The following is a 17,702-nucleotide window of genomic DNA, read 5'->3' on the forward strand; positions in this document are numbered from 1 at the left end:
AATAAACCCTTTACGTTTTATTCCTCTGTTTACGGACTTGGTAGTCACACTGCAGATACAGAAAATGCAGTGGGTCTTTCTTCTCAAATGGTCAGAGAACCCCTAAGGGAGATAGCAACAGCTCTTTCCTTCCTCTTTGGGTAGAGTTTTTAGACTCTGCATAGCTACAGAAACATCACCCAGTGAAACACACGTGGCAGGAGAGGAAGTCTCTGAGGCTTCTGTTTCCTAACTTCTGGATAAAAGCTGCCTTAGAGGCATCCTCCAATAGCAATGTTCTCTTTAGAAACAGAAAACCTCCACTGAAAAATCAGAGAATCACACTTCTAGCACCCACAACTACTGCATGTTCACGTGCGATGACTTCCTGTGCTCGGAGACCGTTCTCCTCGGCACATTCCCAACTCCCAAGATACAAAATACTGCTGTACCAACATGTCCAACCGGTGACCATGGATAGGGAAGCTGCGACCTTTTGATCTGCAGATGACACCCAACTAGGAGCCATGTAACAGACGCATGGGAGGAGGAAAGAAGACCGAAAACCACAGATACACTGTATAATAAGACAAGTAAGAAACCAATTTAACCACGGGAGGAATGAAACAAGATTTTAGACTCGTGACTCAAAAATCAACTACAGGCACACCACAAAAACAGAAACAGCTGGACAGAAACAAGTGGAAGAAAAAAATCCTAAGAAAGTTTAGTGACTCCAATATTCAGCAACACCCAAAAGAGTCGATCCAGCCTGCACAGACTTCCTGGCTGGAAATCAGCTCTCTCAAACAGGAAGCTTTCACGTTCTGGTCACCTTTCCAGTCAGAACATGCCGAGGCCGCTGGGTTCCCTTCTGGCTACAACTATTTAAGGGCGTCAAAAACGAACATTCAAGTAAGGAGAAAGGAAATGTGGAAGGTCCTAGACACCAGAGAGTCGACGCAGAAGGCCCCAGAGACCAGATAAAGCATGGATGTGGAAGGCCCCGGAGACCAGGCAGAGAGTGGACGTGGAAGGCCCCGGAGACCGGGTAGAGGATGGACGCGGAAGGCCATGGAGACCGGGTAGAGGATGGACGTGGAAGGTCCCGGAGGCCGGGTAGAGGATGGACGTGGAAGGTCCCGGAGGCCGGGTAGAGGATGGACGCGGAAGGTCCCGGAGGCCGGGTAGAGGATGGACGTGGAAGGCTGTGGAGACCGGGTAGAGGATGGATGTGGGAGGACCCGGAGACCGGGTAGAGGATGGATGTGGGAGGACCCGGAGACCGGGTAGAGGATGGACGTGGAAGGCCCTGGAGACCGGGTAGAGGATGGACGCGGAAGGCCATGGAGACCGGGTAGAGGATGGATGTGGGAGGACCCGGAGACCGGGTAGAGGATGGATGTGGGAGGACCCGGAGACCGGGTAGAGGATGGACGGGGAAGGCCATGGAGACCGGGTAGAGGATGGACGGGGAAGGCCATGGAGACCGGGTAGAGGATGGACACAGAACGACCCGAAGACCGGGTAGAAGATGGATGTGGAAGGTCCCGGAGGCCGGGTAGAGGATGGACGTGGAAGGCTGTGGAGACCGGGTAGAGGATGTTCACAGAACGTCCTGGAGACCGGGTAGAAGATGGACGTGGAAGGCCCCGGAGGCCAGGTAGAGAATGGACGTGGAAGGTCCCGGAGGCCAGGTAGAGGATGGACGTGGAAGGTCCCGGAGGCCAGGTAGAGGATGGACGTGGAAGGTCCCGGAGGCCAGGTAGAGAATGGACGTGGAAGGTCCCGGAGGCCAGGTAGAGGATGGATGTGGAAGGTCCCGGAGGCCGGGTAGAGGATGGACGTGGAAGGTCCCGGAGGCCGGGTAGAGGATGGACGTGAAAGGCTGTGGAGACCGGGTAGAGGATGTTCACAGAACGTCCTGGAGACTGGGTAGAAGATGGACGTGGAAGGCCCCGGAGACCAGGTAGAGGATAGATGGGGAAGGTCGTGGAGATCAGGTAGAGGATGGACGTGGAAGAGGGATGCTGGGTCCAGGAAGGCAAGAGAGAAGTGTCACGGTTTAAAGGACTACCACATAGGAGAGCTCTCGGCTAGTTCTGATGGCCTCAGCAGAGACCTGCAGGCAGTGGCCGCTCACCAAAGCCTGGGCCCAGGAGGTGCTGAGTCCCTCACCAGGGCATCCCATCTGGAGACGCTCAGCTCTTCATCTACACAGGTCGGCCTCAGGTACTCTACACCGGGAAGCTAGGATGCTAATAATGCGCCTAGTAACAGGTGTATTTTAAGACAAGAAGGATGAAAGCCCTGTGCTTAAGAAACCCGGTTTAGAGCACACTTAGTAACCACAAATCTGCTGACTCACACTATGCCTCAATGTGAACACTGGAAGAATAAATAACCCAGCATGAGCGTGTGTGCTTTACGACTACTGCTTTTCACGTACGAAAGGTAAGTATTTCACCTCTCTCTAAACGAAAGGCCTTAAAAACGTTTACTTTTTTAAATGTCTGAAAGAAAAGGAAAAATATTTCAGCCTATTTTTGTCTTCAAATTCTATCACCCGGAATTTCAAAACTTTACAACTCAATTCTACTTCCTTAGAAACGCCAACTACGCAGGCCACAGGGCAGCTCAAAGGCCTAAGAAGCGGGGACACACCTTCCAGGCGTAAACCGACAGCTTTAGAACTATCGGGTGGAGAAGGCCATGAGTCCATGACTAATTCAATTAGGAGTCTGGTGGAGCCAGGGCGTCAAACCCCTATTGCTCTGCCAGGGAAGGACAGAGAGGGCCGGCCGGGGACACCCAGCGTCCTCGGAAGTGCAGCCCTCACCGCTCAGCCTTCCCTGTTTTGGGTTCCAAGAAAACCTGCATCTCCAGAAGTGAGGCTGGCATCACGTCAAAAGGCCACCAACAAACCTGCTATCCACTTAGCAGCAAATAACCTGCGTGACTGAAAAACCCTGCTGCAGCTGACGGAACTCACTCACTTTAACTGAACATGGAAAAAGTCAAACCATCAATCCGCAGGGTGCTGCGTTGTGCCTCCCACCCACGACAGCCTCCGTAGGTTACACTTTTGCTCAGAGCCCACAGGCCGGGAGAAGAAATGAGGATCTCAGACCAGGCCTCAGGGACCCCAGCTCCTGAGTCAGAACTCAGCCCAACACATCCCATGAGATGCCTGGGTGTCCAGGCCTTGGCCTCATCCTAAAAAGATCACAAGGCCGGGTGCGGTGGCTCACACCTGTAATCCCAGCACTTTGGGTAGCTGGATCACAAGGTCGAGAGATCGAGACCATACTAGTTAAATGGTGAAACCTCGTCTCTACTAAAAATACAAAAACTAGCCCGGCATGGTGGTGTGCACCTGTGGTCCCAGCTACTTGGGAGGCTGAGACAGGAGAACTGCTTGAACCCAGGAGGCAAAGAGTGCAGTAAGCCGAGATCGAGCCACCGCACTCCAGCCTGGTGACAGCGCAAAACTCTGCTCAAAAAAAGAAGTTCTCAATCGCTCAGCAGGCTCTTCAAAGCAGGAATGTAACAAGGATGGCTGGAGGAAGGCCTTCGCTGGCAGAATCCGTAAGAAGGCAGCAGCCTGCCGTGTCTCCGACTGAAAAACATCTTGGGTGAGCGTCCCTCATGCCTCAATACTGCCTTGGCCGGCCATGGATCCAGGCAGGCTCTGAATCCCAGCCTAAGCCAGGAGCTTAGCAGGTGACCCCGGCACCCACTGGGACATCATCCCACGGTGGATTTGGGGGACTCTCTGCTGACATCTCACCTCCCAGACCCAGAATCACGCCCCGACAGTCCCACAAGCTGCCGTCAGAGGCCGTTTCTAATGGGGACCACTTTCAGGAACCACAGGCTTTGATGGACAATTCTATCAAAGGATGGTTAGCCCTCCCGGGTGATGAACTCAGAGACTTTGTTTTCTTTTTTAATAGAACGTAGGTTTTTTAGTGTTCTGGATGTTAAGGAAGAGTGACCTTCAATCTATATTCAAGGACAGGGCACTGCATCCAGCGTGTATGTCCAGAGGAGCAGGAGGCAGCCGGCAAGCCCGTCTCATGTTTACTGCTAGACAGCAACACTAAGGCACAGGGAGAAGCGAAGATAACCCTTTTCGGGTATTTTTTTCAGGAATTTTTGCACAAATTCAATTCTCCAGACTTTACAGGGAAAATACATCCTCTGCAAGGCTCTGCTTACTAATACTAGAGCACTCATTAGGCGTTTTTAAATTACAGATATATAAAAATAAAACTCCATCACCCTGAACGAACACTCTTGTCTTCTGAGAGACAAGGACAATGAACGTCTACGGATTCCTTGTTTAAAATGACAGAAGCATGGTGTGTGGTCTGCCTGCTCCTGCGGAATTTCGGTGTGGAAGAAACGGAAGCCGTGCAGGGCTTGTGGGCTCCTCCCGGGGCCAGCATGTAGAGGGCCACCAAGCCCAGGCAGCATTCCCGAGCAGGGCAGAATAGAGAGCCAGGAAGAGGTGTCCACACCCGCTGTGCTCCCAGGCCAAGGCGAGGGAGCAGCTCTTGGCTCCGCAGGGGATGAGGCCGCCTGGCTCTGCCCTCACAGGCCTTGCGCAGGCAGGGGGCAGCAGCACCAGCCTTCCAGGGCTGGCTCTGGAGGTCACACATGGGCAAGGAAGAGGGGGGCTGCACATCTTACCTCTGTGCTCCAGCCCAGGGCTGCTGACGCCCCAGCCCTGGTAGAGGGTGGCGAAGTCCTTTGGAATGTACGTCTTGAAGATGTTGAGGATGTCCAGGCGCTTCTCATGCCCCTCAGCCACCGGCTCCTGTTTGATGGAGTGTAGGATGGGGGGTGCCCCAGCAACAACGGGCTGGGCCTGCAAGGCCACGTCACCCCTGGACCCCGCAGCACAGGTGGCCAGAGTCCTCAGCTCCTGGGCCGCCTTCGAGGGGGGCTCACGGGGAGGTAGAGGAGGGGCACCCCCTTCGCCCTTTGCAGGAGGTGGACCCTGAGGCTGAGGGCTGAATTTGGCTTTCAGGGAGTCCGGGGCACTGTGCTTATTTGCGGGGACAAAGCCAGCCCCTGCCGGGGGGACCCCAAGCTTCTCCACGGGCTTGCTGTTGGCCGAAGGCTGAGTGCCGGCCCGGGTGATGACAGTGGGCGTGGGGGTGGCACTCCTGCTGAAGCCCCCACCACCCGGGATGGGCACCGGTTTGGAGCCCGCCTCCTGCCTGGGCTTGGCCGGGGTTCCCTGTGCGGCCACACCATGTGGCTCCTGGCCATGACAGGGTTTGGTCTGTCGATACCCATCAGGGCCGGGCGCCCACAAAGCGCAGGGGCCTCCGGAATGGCTCTCCTTATTCTTAGGCATGCTAGCGGCTTTTGAGGCCACTCCCAGGGGAGAAGAGCCACTCTTGGGCCCCGGCACTCCCCCTGGCACCTGAGTGCGGGTGAACCGAGCCAGGAGCAGAGGCTGGCATTCTTTGCCGCCAAGGGCGGGCGGGGGGCCCGTGCGTCCGCTCCGGGAGAGGAAAACCAAGTTACTTCTGATGCTCTTGTAACCCTTGGGCTGGATCCACGGGGGAGCCACGGAGTTGCAGCTGACGCGGTGCCAGATGCGCTTGTGCATCCACAGGACCTCGGGGTAGTAGGTCTTGTGGCTGCAGTAAGGACACGGGTGAACAACCAGAGCCGCCTGCAGGGAGGAGGCCACCTCCTTATTGCTGGGGTCATCTCGCATCGACCTCACACTCAAGTCCAGCGGCATGAGGTCTGGGGCCAGAGCCCTCTTCCCTCCCCCAGAGTGTTCCTTGTTGTGCAAATCAGGCAGCTTTTCTGCAGGGTGACCCGTCTGGCCCTCCGTGCCTGTACTGGAAGTGAACTCCACACCATCGCCAGGGCCGGGCACCTCCTGCTGGGGTTGAAATGCTGGCATCTTTAAGTCCACAGAGAATCTGTGCTGCTCTTGCCTCCTAGAAGTCTCTCTGCTACTGTTTTCAAGTACGGACACAGAAGCTGCGACCCCCGCCTTGGACTGGCCGGCGTCCCTTTCCGAGGCGTTCTCTCCCAGCTTGTGACTCTGGTCTCCATTGGAGAGTGCGGTCGAAGTCACCTCTTCGGAAAAGCAGCAGCGGCGCGGCTGTTCCCCTGGAGGAGGCAAAACATGAAATGGAAGTTACCATTCTCATCAGAACACGGTGAGACACGGGGCAGGCAAGGCCACGGTGCACTCCAGGCGCAGCTGTCTCCAGCAGGACAAGCCAGCCCTGAGTCTAGGTGGCTCTTAGCAGACCCGTGAGGAGCCACCAGACAAGAACAAGACGCGGCTAGCTCGGGCAGCACTTCCTCACCTTCAGTGACTCAGAAGATCACAGGGAAAAGCACGATGGCTGCGGCGTATCTAGTTACGTGTAACTACGCTGTCCCAGCTGACAGAGGACGGCTGGCCTGCTAGGACCCGGGAAGAAAATTAATTGTTCATAAGAGTATAAGGTTTGCATGACTTTCAAGGAACTCTGCATTTAAGGCGCTTGTGGAATCTTCAGAATCATTCATGGCAGGGTAAGAAAAGCAGAGAAGTGTGTCCACAGCCACGGAGGCAGGCTTGGCCAACTCGCCCAAAGAGCCCCAGGGTCTGCCTCCGAAACCACTGGGCTGCCGACCACCTTCCACCTCAGCCCAGGGCCCCGTCCCTACGCATCCCTCCTGTGAGGTCCAATTCTCAAGCCTAAAACTTGACGCCACCAAGTGCCCCAGAGGCCCATGAGCCAAGGGTAGCCAAGCTACCCACCTCCACGCCGCCACCTGCTGGCTGCCCCGAGAAACTCAGCCCAACCATCCCCCCAAGCTCTGCGCCCAAGGGTCAGATGTGACACTGTGTGACTGAGCCACAGTCCGGGATGGACTCTGTGGTGCAGAGGGCTGGTGCGGTCCCAATCCTCCCACTTTACCTAAGGAATGCCGCGAGACGGGGAAAATGCCACCAAGGCTTTTCCCAAGTCAGAAGAGACCACGTGCAAGTGGACACAACACGGATTAACAAAAATTCGGTTTTATGTTTGCATTTATGGCCTTGGGTTTACTTAAATCTAGACATGGAAACTGTGAAGGCGTACAGATGCTTCTGGGTATCTGGAAACCTCTGAACTACAAAGAAAACACAGGCTTCCTCGCCGCCAGCTGCCATCTGCCATCTGCGGTCTCTCACCTCCCAGCCGGGCCTCAGTGGGTATCCACTCATGACAAGTCCCCATGTGACTGGTTAAAGGTTTTTAATATTCAGTAAAACACAGGGATCTGCTAACTCAGAACACTCTTTTAAAATGTGCTAAGTATATTTTTGGCAATAACACTTAGGAATCCCATCAAACTGGTAACAAACCTATTCTGACGCGTTCTTCGTCGGGGTGAGAGAGCCCCTGTCGCCGAAGGTGCCTGCCTGGATCTCAGGGATACGGTACCAAAGGCTGGTTTCCAGTTAGCAGGCAGTCAGTGAGCAACTCACACAGCAATTTTAAAGATCTGTCCATGTCAAGGAATGTTAGCAGTAAGGGGTCATCAGCAGAACTGGTGAGATGAGACAAAAGAAGAAGAAACTCTCCAACTCCTACCGGCTTCTAAAAGCTAATATTTAAATAAAGTCAGGGCTGGAAATGGTGACTCAAGCCTGCAATCCTAACACTATGCGGGGCCAAGGCAGGCGAATCACCTGAGGTCAGGAGTTCAAGACCAACCTGGCCAACATGGCGAAACCCCGTCTCTGCTAAAGATGCAAAGATTAGCCAGGTGTGGTGACATGTACCTGAAGTCCCAGCTACTCCAGAGGCTGAGGCAGGAGAATCACTTGAACCTGGGAGGAGGAGATTGCAGTGAGCCGAGGTCACACCACTGCACTCCAGCCGGGGCCACAGAGCAAGACTCCATCTCAAAAATAATAACAGTAGTCATAAAATATATTAAAAGATAAATCGATGAAACCAGGTATATTGGTCCGTCATATGCAGACACTGATACAAGAAAGGAGGCGGTGGCACTAGGATGTACCATGGGTCAAACATGCACTTCACCTAGAATTCAGCACAGGAAAGAGGAAATAGCCCTCGTTTAAGTCGGACTGCTGCTTGGTGCATTCAACTCATTTTTAAATATCCGATGAGAAGCAGCATCTGGCAGAGAGACTCATTTTCCCTGCAGTAAAGGAACCGAGATCTCCAAACACATGTTCGGGACTAGCAGTGGAGCCCGTAAGCGGAAAGAACGCGGCTGCGTCACCTGCCCGGTACTTCTGTGAGGTTTGCAAAGCATGACTGTCAACGCTCCCAAAATATTCCCAACAGGATCACATAACATCACCTGGAACTTCCAGTACCTCTGACCAGCACACTGCCTGATAAACTAAAAGCAACTAATGTGGCCGGGCGCAGTGGCTCATGCCTCTAATCCCAGCACTTTGGGAGGCCGAGGCAGGTGGACCACTTGAGGCCAGCAGTTTGAGGCCAGCCTACCCAACACGGCAAACCCCACCTCTACTAAAAACACAGAAACCAGCCAGGCATGGTGTCTAGCACCTGTAATCCCAGCATTTTGGGAGGCCGCGGTGGGTGTGTCACTTTACAGGCCAGCCTGACCAACATGGCAAAACCTCGTCTCTACTAAAAATACCAAAATCAGCCAGGCATGGTGCTGTATGCCCGTAATCCCAGCTACTCAGGAGGCTGAGGCAGGAGAATCGCTTGAACCCAGGAGGAGGAAGCTGCAATGAGCCAAGACTGCGCCACTGCACTTCAGCCTGGGTGACAGAGCGAGACTGTCTCAAAAAACAAGAAAAAGTGAATGGTCTAACCCAAGTTACCAAAGTCACTGGTGGGGAGGGAATGGCAAGATGTTTCTGGAACACAGACCCTGCAGAGTCCCAAGCCAGCCCAGAAGGGTGGGTGACCGGCAGGACCATGCAGTCTCCACCGCGGAGAGGCAGGGGTGGGAAACTGAAGCTACTGGCAGAAGCAGCTGATGGGCACAGACCGAAGAGCTTTCCAAGGAACTACTTCCTTTCCAAGGAATAAAACACGCGGCTAACTTGAGAGGCGCACGTCAAGCCAAGACTGCCTGGATCCTCAGCAGCAAGGAACCAAGCACCTCTCCAGCCAGAGCCAGGACCGGGTACCCAAACCTCTTTCAGCTGAGGTTTCTTCCTACAGGACCAGGGCCACTGAAACAGTAATGGCCTCCAGCCAGCTCGTGACTGGGCCTCAGGCCTTGGCGTGCAGAGGTGCGGCCCAAACACTCCCCACGTTTGTCATCAGAAGCCACAGAACAGACACTTTCGCCCCTCGTCCCTGGCTCCTGGCCCCAGCGCTGTTGACAAGGACCCTCCAGGGCCCCCAATCACAGGAATAAACTGCCGCCAAGTCCAGCAGGCCTGGCAGAGTGCTGTCGCCTAACACAGCCAAGGATTCCTTACAGCCAGGTCAAAACAAAAGTAAGACGAGGGGCCTCCCCAGTGGCCCAAGGGGACCACGACACCCACCCGCCATTCCCAGGTTCCCAAGTGCCATTCTGACTTAATGTGTCCCTTTCTATAGTCCTCGTTCTCTCGTGGAGGACCACAGCATTCCATCTACTGCACACAGGAGGTGAACCTCCCCAAGAAATAAGCTCCACCACTGGCAAACAGGGCTCCTCAGGCACCCCCTGCAAGTGGCAACAGGCACAGGACACAGCTGCACCCCCTCCACTACCCCCATACCCCACCATGACCAGCACACCCTCCTCCATGGCCCCCACCCCCCACATGGTTGTCACACCCCCCTCCACGGCCCCCACGCCCTCCTCCACCGCTCCCACACCCCCCATCCACAATTGGGACCTGGCATAGGTGACTTCTGATGTTTCGGTGGCCCTGATCTGGAAATGGAGGAACTCAAGTTAGAAAAGTGTTGGGAGAAGGGGCCCTGGCTGCCTGGTTAGGAAACGCCTGGTTCCGTGGCTCCCTTGCCACGTGGGGAGGTCTGTGGGGAAAGCACTTCTGCTCAGTCCCCACCAGTCTGACGGCCCCTCCGTGGCAGTGCTCACCCGGCACTTTATCAGAATTAAACAAAGGAAAGAGAACAGTGGGGATTTGAGCCTGAGGCGTGGCTGTGCCCAGATGGCTGCCTTTGACCCTGACCACAGTGCCAAGGGCACACACCAGAGAGGGAGGCCTGGAGGCAGCCTGTGTAGAGACCCACAACACATGCCCCATGCTCTCCCGGGGCAGGGAAGCCCGCGCCACAGGAGCAAGCCAGGTCCCCACAGCCCCGGAGAAGGGGCGCATCACTCCCAACCCCACGAGTGTTCAGGTGCACGCCACAGATGGGGCTGCCTTGGCCACTGTGCCCTCAGCCCAAACTAGCCGGGGACTCGCGGGTTCCTAAGTGGGACCTCCCTGAACGTGTCTTGGAAACACAAACGCGGATGAGGGCTTGGACGACTGCACTGCGCCCCAAGCTGGCCTGGCCTGGCTGGTGCCTGGTGCTCACCACAGACGAGTGTGTTTCACAGGGCCCCGGGAGTGGCAGGCTTGTGCCGTCCGAAGTCCCCGAGTCAAGGTCCTCAGCACACACACGACCACCCTCAAAACACAGAGATGTGTTGAGGGCACTCGCCATGAAAACTTACTCCCCTTTCACTTAAAAAATATTTTATTGTAGTAAAATAGACATAACAAAAAAGCCTACGGCCACGGAGCCACGAGCCTTCCATGCTTAAGGCCGCTCTGCTCTCCCTCTCCGTCTTGTTTTTGGTTTTCCACTGGTTTTTAAAGCACTTGGATCTTAGGGCACAACATGCCGCTTCTCTTCTCTGAAAAATAAACCGGACCCCAGGAGCGCCCTGCGGGCCGTCACTCCAGCAGGTGCAACGGGCAGCACACCTGGGTCTGTGCCCGGCTCTGGTGATGCTGAAGTCCTGCGTCGAGTCCCACTGCACCCCGCCATGGGAGCTGCACCCCACAGAGCAGCCGCCTCACTCTTCCTCCCTGGTCGCCCACCTGCAGGAGGCAGTGCCGGCCCCGGGCCGGGACCCTCGGGACCCCTGTGCGCTGATAACGTGTCCTCCGGCCTGTTTCCTGAGCTGCTATCCCTACAAAGCAGTCCTTCCAAAAACCAACCTCCTCCTGAAACGCAGCCCCACACTCTCCACAAGAGAGGTCTTGCCTAAGTTCTTTCCTAAGCGTTTAAAATAAAGATTTTTCCCATTTCCACCCCTCTACGTTGGGCTTCATAAAGGCCATTATTTATTTCCATCCATAACGGATACAATTTAGTTAATTCCATGATCAGGAAGGGGTGTCTGCTCAGCTGGCCTCTCCGGGTCACTAAGGGACGGTCAGAGGCCCCGCTCAGGGATGGGGCTGGGCTTTGGGGAGCACGTAGGGTGACTGCAGGCAGGCTACCCGTCTGCACAGCTGCTGCGCTCATCTGCACTTGAGCTCACGGCACAGCCTGAGCTCAACACCGGGGGCTCCCTGCATGTTAACAGGGAGTGAGGAGTGAATGAACAGGTAATCGCAAGCATCACATTCATCAGTGACATCTCCGATTCAACTTTAGGCTGACAAGGAAGAAGGGACGGGAGGTGAGGGGGAGGCAAGGAAATGGCGCTACTTTCTATAAAGGTTAAGAAAAGGTAAGAGGTCCACAGTATTCAGATTACACAGGAAAGGAAGCTTGACGCTTTCTTAGCAGACAACGAATTTAGTTAAGTGACCATAATTCTAAGGAGCCCTGGGAATAAAACTCCTCACCTCCCAACCCCCAACACGGCATCAGAACCACCAGAAAGGGGCCTTCAATGAACTCCTGCGCGTACAGAGGCTTGGGTGAGGACTTTCATCTGATCCTAAATGTTTCCAGCCTGTAACAGTGACACCCTTTCTGACGGATAGGGTAAGAGAGCTTGACGTTTACAGATGTCCAGTTCTACAACTGACAATTTCACACACACGTGCTCTTTCACTATGCAGCCAAATATCTTAAATATTTTATTCTACAATTCGGCAACCATCGCTCAGCAAACTCGCCGTGAAGTTTCCACATCCTGCGCAAACTCCCCGTGAAGTTTCCACATCCTGCGCAAACTCCCCGTGAAGTTTCCACATCCTTCCCACAGGAAAAAACCCGCCACGGGTATGTGAAACCTGTTAACACCCCAAAATTCTCACTGGACTGATCTCCCGGTGCCGGCTGACTGGACACATGCTGCCCTGAGACCAGAGCCCGCCGCTGCAGCGCTGGCCACCTGAGCAGGACTGTGCCTCACCCTTCAAAGGCTCCAGCAGCCACGTGGACTCTGCTCCTCGGACACAGCCACCGCGGGACCAGCCCGCAGCCCCTCGCATCTCAGCCACGTCAGCTCGGGTCAGACACGTGCACAAAATGCGCACTTCTTCCAGGCACCCCACCACGATCACAGAACAGGAAGAAGCTCTGAAGAGGCATGGCATGTCTGTGCACCACACCTAGGCCAGTTTAGTAACCTGCGGGAGGGTTCTTAGATGCCTTACACACTCTGCTCTTCCGGTACATCGTACGTTTGCAGGACTGAAGGCACCGAACAGCAAGGCAGGCGGCTTGCGGGTTCATCGGCACAGGTCTGCACACGTCCTGCCGCTCACCTGCTGCAGTAGCAGATGCGATCAGTGCTGTGCACCGTGTAGGGTTATAAACTACAAATCGTTTCAATATATTTTATCCCAGATTTGGAAAGAAAAAAGAAAAAAAAAACAGTCACCAGTCACACAAACGCCTATCAACTGTATAACATGATTTTCTTTTTTCAGAGGATTACTAAGCCGGTAATACAGGAGGCCGAAGCATACACGGACCTGTCTCTCCCTGACAGTCTTGGGGACAGGAAGAATGTGGCTGGGTTTAGTGCACAGAGGTGAGGCGGGAGCAGGCCCGATGCCTCTGCCCAGGAGTGGCCATTCCTGAATCTGATAGTGACAGGAGACAGGGAAATACTGGGTGGAAGAGGGCAAAGGCCCCACCCTTGAGTTTGGAAACCTGCAGCCCTAAACAGAAACAGCCATTCCTGTTTTCACATTCAAATGATGCCCCTTTTGGCCTGCCATGCCTCCCTACCCTATACCCATAGAAACCTCAAGCCCCAGCCTCCAAGAGCAGCGGAGCAGGGAAGCAGAAGAGTGGAAGAGCAGCAGACTGGCAGAACAGCATGGCAGAGGAGGAAAGAAGAGAAGGAGCATCTGAACATCAGGAGGAGTCAGACAGGATGGCTGGAGAGGAGATCGGCCATGGGACAGCTGAACTCCAGGGGAAGATGATCTTCCCACTCCAACCCCTTTCCAGCTTCTCATCGTCATGCCGAGAGCTACCTCCACCACTCACTGAAATCCCCGCATTCACCATCTTTCAAAGTCTGTGCGAGCCGACTCTTCCTGGACAATGGACAAGGACCCAGGTACCAAGAGGGCAGGGTGAAAAAGGCTGTCACCCTGGCCAGGCACAGTGGCTCACGCCTATAATCCCAGCACTCTGGGAGGCAGAGGTGGGTGGATTACGAGGTCAGGAAATCGCAACCATCCTGGCTAACATAGTAAAACCCTGTCTCTACTAAAAATACAAAAAGCTAGCCAGGCGTGGTAGCACGTGTCTGTAGTCCCAGCTGCTCAAGAGGCTGAGGCAGGAGAATCACCTGTACTCAGGAGTTGGAGGTTGCAGTGAGCTGAGATTGAACCACTGCACTCCAGGCTGAGAGACAGAGTGAGACTCCGTCTCAAAAAAAAAAAAAAAAAAAAGAAAGGCTGTCAGCTGTCACCCTGACTCCCCACTGAGCTGGTTTAACATTTAGCCATCCGCGGACAGCAACTGCTAAAACAGCATTAACTGTCTAGACACTACCATGGGGCCAGTGCCCAAAAGCGCCCACCCAGCTCCTGCACCTGCCCTGCTCCTGCACCTGCCCAGCTCCTGCACCTGCCCAGCTCCTGCACCTGCCCCGCTCCTGCACCTGCCCAGCTCCTGCACCTGCCCAGCTCCTGCACCTGCCCTGCTCCTGCACCTGCCCAGCTCCTGCACCTGCCTTTCTGATTGCTCCCCCTCCTGTAAGGGGTCTGAGCGCAAATGAGCCACACCCCTGTTGCAAGTCCTGCGAGAGGTCAAGATACTCTCCTGTTTCAGATCCACAGGAAGAAGGTCGAGGAGGAGGCTGCAGTGGCCGTGCTCTCGTGGACCCACCATGTGCATCGACGGCCCAGATGGAGAAAGGGAGCTGGACAAGCTTATCAGACCAGGCCCGACACTCAGAGATGAGGGAGTCACACAGACTCAAGAGTTTTCAAGGAGATGCAGCAAAGGCTTGACACGAAATCCCATAAGGAAAAACAAAGTGCAGGAAGAGAAAGTTGTGGCCATGGAAAAGAGTCCGAGCTCCTAGGAGAGCACAAGCTCAGTGTGAGTTATTCAGCTCAGGGCTGAGACCAGACAGAACCACCCTCTGCAACAGCCAGGGCCATGGAAAACAGTCCGAGCTCCTAGGAGAGCACAAGCTCAGTGTGAGTTATTCAGCTCAGGGCTGAGACCAGATAGAACCACCCTCTGCAACAGCCAGGGAAGGAAGGCTCAGGATGGGGCTGGGCAAGGGTCCTCTCTCCACGCTGGGTGGCAAGAGCCCAGCATGGGCCCTGAACCACACGGAAGAGCAGCAAATGAATGAAAGGGAGCATGTCCAGAACAGGCCTGGGGGAGGCTTCTGGGAACCAAGTAAAATGAGAGTGACTGCAAGAATGTGGGCTGTTCCCCCCAAAATGGGGGCTGCCTCAAACCCCAATGTTACACGGTGAGCACTGAGGGGACACATGAAAATCAGTTCCCCCCATAATGGGGGCTGCCTCAAACCCCGATGTTACACGGTGAGCACTGAGGGGACACATGAAAATCAATTCCCCCCATAACGGGGGCTGCCTCAAACCCCGATGTTACACAGTGAGCACTGAGGGGACACATGAAAATCAGTTCCCCCCATAACGGGGGCTGCCTCAAACCCCGATGTTACACGGTGAGCACTGAGGGGACACATGAAAATCAGTTCCTCCAGGACAGCCTTGAGGGCCGCCTCTGAGAAGCATCTGTCAAGCTCATGGGCCACAGCTGGCAAGAACTGACCAAGGCCAGAGCCTTGCCTATGGTCCAGGTTTCTGGTAAGGGACCTGTGCATTCTCAAAAAAAAAGAAAAAAGATCTCTGGGTGATTCTCATTGCAGCCAAGATTGAGGAGAGCTGGGCAAGACATGACAAATACAAAGAAATCGATGAGAATGAGATTTCACGGGAGGCCAAGGGAGAAGTGCTCAGCTGAGAAGCAGCTGCCTTGTGAAGGGGGCGTCCCTCACCACCCAGAGGGGCAGGCGGAAAGCAGAAGGCAGCTCCCGGGAACCCTGCAGGCATAGACCTCCCCTCAACCCCAACAATGCTAAGGTTGTAAGCTTTGTGTATGGAAACGACCCGAAACCTGCTCAGCAGACAAGACTGATTTCATTTCTTAGGTACGTTTCAATGTCATTCTTCCTTCTGTTCAGTTCCTTGTGACTTAGTTGATTCTGCACAGGTATGTCTAAGCCACTACAAAGCAGAAACATGCTTTTTTAAAAATATGCCTTGTCATATCTTAATCAATATCTCTAAAAATAGCCAGCAGCCATTTCACTCTGCGGAGCGTGTACGCAGCCACCACTGCTGGTCCTGCTCGGTCATGTGACTGTACCTGTAGTAAGGAGCGACCGCAGGCAGCAAGCTGGCTTCTTCCAACATGAGGCCTTCTGCCTCCCTGTTCGCACTCATTATAGCAACAATTTTGGAGCTTCTCCCTCTTGGTGAAAACAAAACAGGAACTCCGCACAAATGCAACAGCACGCAGCGAGCCATGAACATCCCTGCGTCCCTGGGGTGTTCCTCCTACACAGAGCGTCCGGCACGTCCCTCAGAGCGGACCTGCGGTCACGACCCAGCCCCGGCTGCCTGTGCACTGAGTACATGCTGAGGTTTTAAACACAACTGGCTCCTTCTGTAGTCTCCCCAGTCTCTCAACACAGGTAGCTGGGTAGTGAACACAGCCTGGTGATTGTTATATGAGAATGAGCAAATCCGCCAGAAATCATGAATCGTGAATGTCTGTAATGAAATCCGCAAGGAACCATGACCACAGTTTCTCGGTCCCCACACTGCCCCAGTGTTGGGGTTTACACCAGCGGGTTTACAATACAGCCAACACACAGACCCGCGAGGTGGGTCCTAAGACAGGGAGCGGCAGTGACGTACCCAGGATGGCGCCCGTCTCAGGATACATCCCAGCTCGCCAAGGACCAGGGGGTTCCAGGGAAGCACCAGGGAGGACTTGGGAAGATGGCCAAGCATCCAGCTGCCAGCGCGACCCCACAGGTCCCCAAGGAAATGAGGAACACAGAGTAAGCCGGGTCCTGCACACAGAAGCCCATGCAGATGTCAGTCATTCTCATTCAGAGAGAAGCTGGGTTTACAAAATAGCCTGTGCACTGCAGCCAACAGCCAGAGACACCCAGTGGGGATGTGATAAACACGGCACTTCCCAGGATCACTGGGTGGCAGGAACCACGTCAGGAACTTCACATCCATAACAGGCCCCTCAGAACAGGCGGAGGGAGGGAAGGCCACTGTCCCATTCTGTAGACAAGAAACCTGAGGCAAAAGGCAGGTTATTGACAGTGATCGAAGTGTGAGCTGATACCAGCTTCAAATGAGCCAATCATAGACCACACCCAACAGCGCTGGACACATCGACACTGGAAGGTGGCCCCAGATCCCAGGGGGATAATCAGGGAAGGAGACCAAGCACGGAAAGTGCAGAAGGTGGGGACAGCCAGGGTCCCCAAAGGGGCCGAAATTAAACAAAGAAACCAGAAAGAAGTGCTGCAAGACTTTGAAAAAACAGAGAGAAAAAATTATATAAACAGCACGAAACTTTAGAAAAAGCCTCTGGGGTAAAAGGGTGTGAACGAGAAGGGAGAGAAGGAGGAGGTAACGAAGCATAAGCATCAGCCAAACCCTAACCCTAACCCTAACCCTAACCCTAACCCTAACCCTAACCCTAACCCTAACCCGAACCCTAACCAAAACCCTAACCCTAACCCTAACCGAACCCTAACCCTAACCCAAACCCAACCCTAACCCTAACCCTAACCCTAACCAAAAGACTAACTCTAGCCCTAACCCGACCCTAACCCTAACCGTAACCATAACCCTAACCCTAACCCTAACCCTAACCCTAACCCTAACCCTAACCCGACCCTAACCCTAACCGTAACCTTAACCCTAACCCTAACCCTAACCCTAACCCTAACCCTAACCCAACCCTAACCCTAACCCTAACCCTAACCAAAAGACTAACTCTAGCCCTAACCCGACCCTAACCCTAACCGTAACCATAACCCTAACCCTAACCCTAACCTTAACCCTAACCCTAACCCTAACCCTAACCCTAACCCTAAACCCTAACCCTAACCCTAACCCTAACCCTAACCCTAACCCTAACCCTAAACCCTAACCCTAACCCTAACCCTAACCCTAACCCTAAACCCTAACCCTAACCCTAACCCTAACCCTAACCCTAACCCTAACCCTAAACCCTAACCCTAACCCTAACCCTAACCCTAACCCTAACCCTAAACCCTAACCCTAACCCTAACCCTAACCCTAA

General features: G+C 54.3%; 1 protein-coding gene across 9 annotated transcripts in view; it reads right to left on the reverse strand.

The window, feature by feature from the left end:
• ZNF516 (zinc finger protein 516) overlaps positions 1-17,702 on the reverse strand; it is a 214,103-nt gene that overhangs the window by 92,209 nt on the left and 104,192 nt on the right. For all 9 annotated transcript variants that reach the window (XM_054244329.2, XM_035271379.3, XM_035271378.3 and 6 more), the window contains one exon: positions 4,675-6,123. In XM_054244329.2, the coding sequence (XP_054100304.2) occupies positions 4,675-6,123 (1,449 nt within the window). The remainder of the gene's footprint in view (positions 1-4,674; positions 6,124-17,702) is intronic.

The sequence above is a fragment of the Callithrix jacchus genome, chromosome 13 (genome assembly GCF_049354715.1).
Source record: "Callithrix jacchus isolate 240 chromosome 13, calJac240_pri, whole genome shotgun sequence".
NCBI classification, from domain to species: Eukaryota; Metazoa; Chordata; class Mammalia; order Primates; family Cebidae; genus Callithrix; species Callithrix jacchus.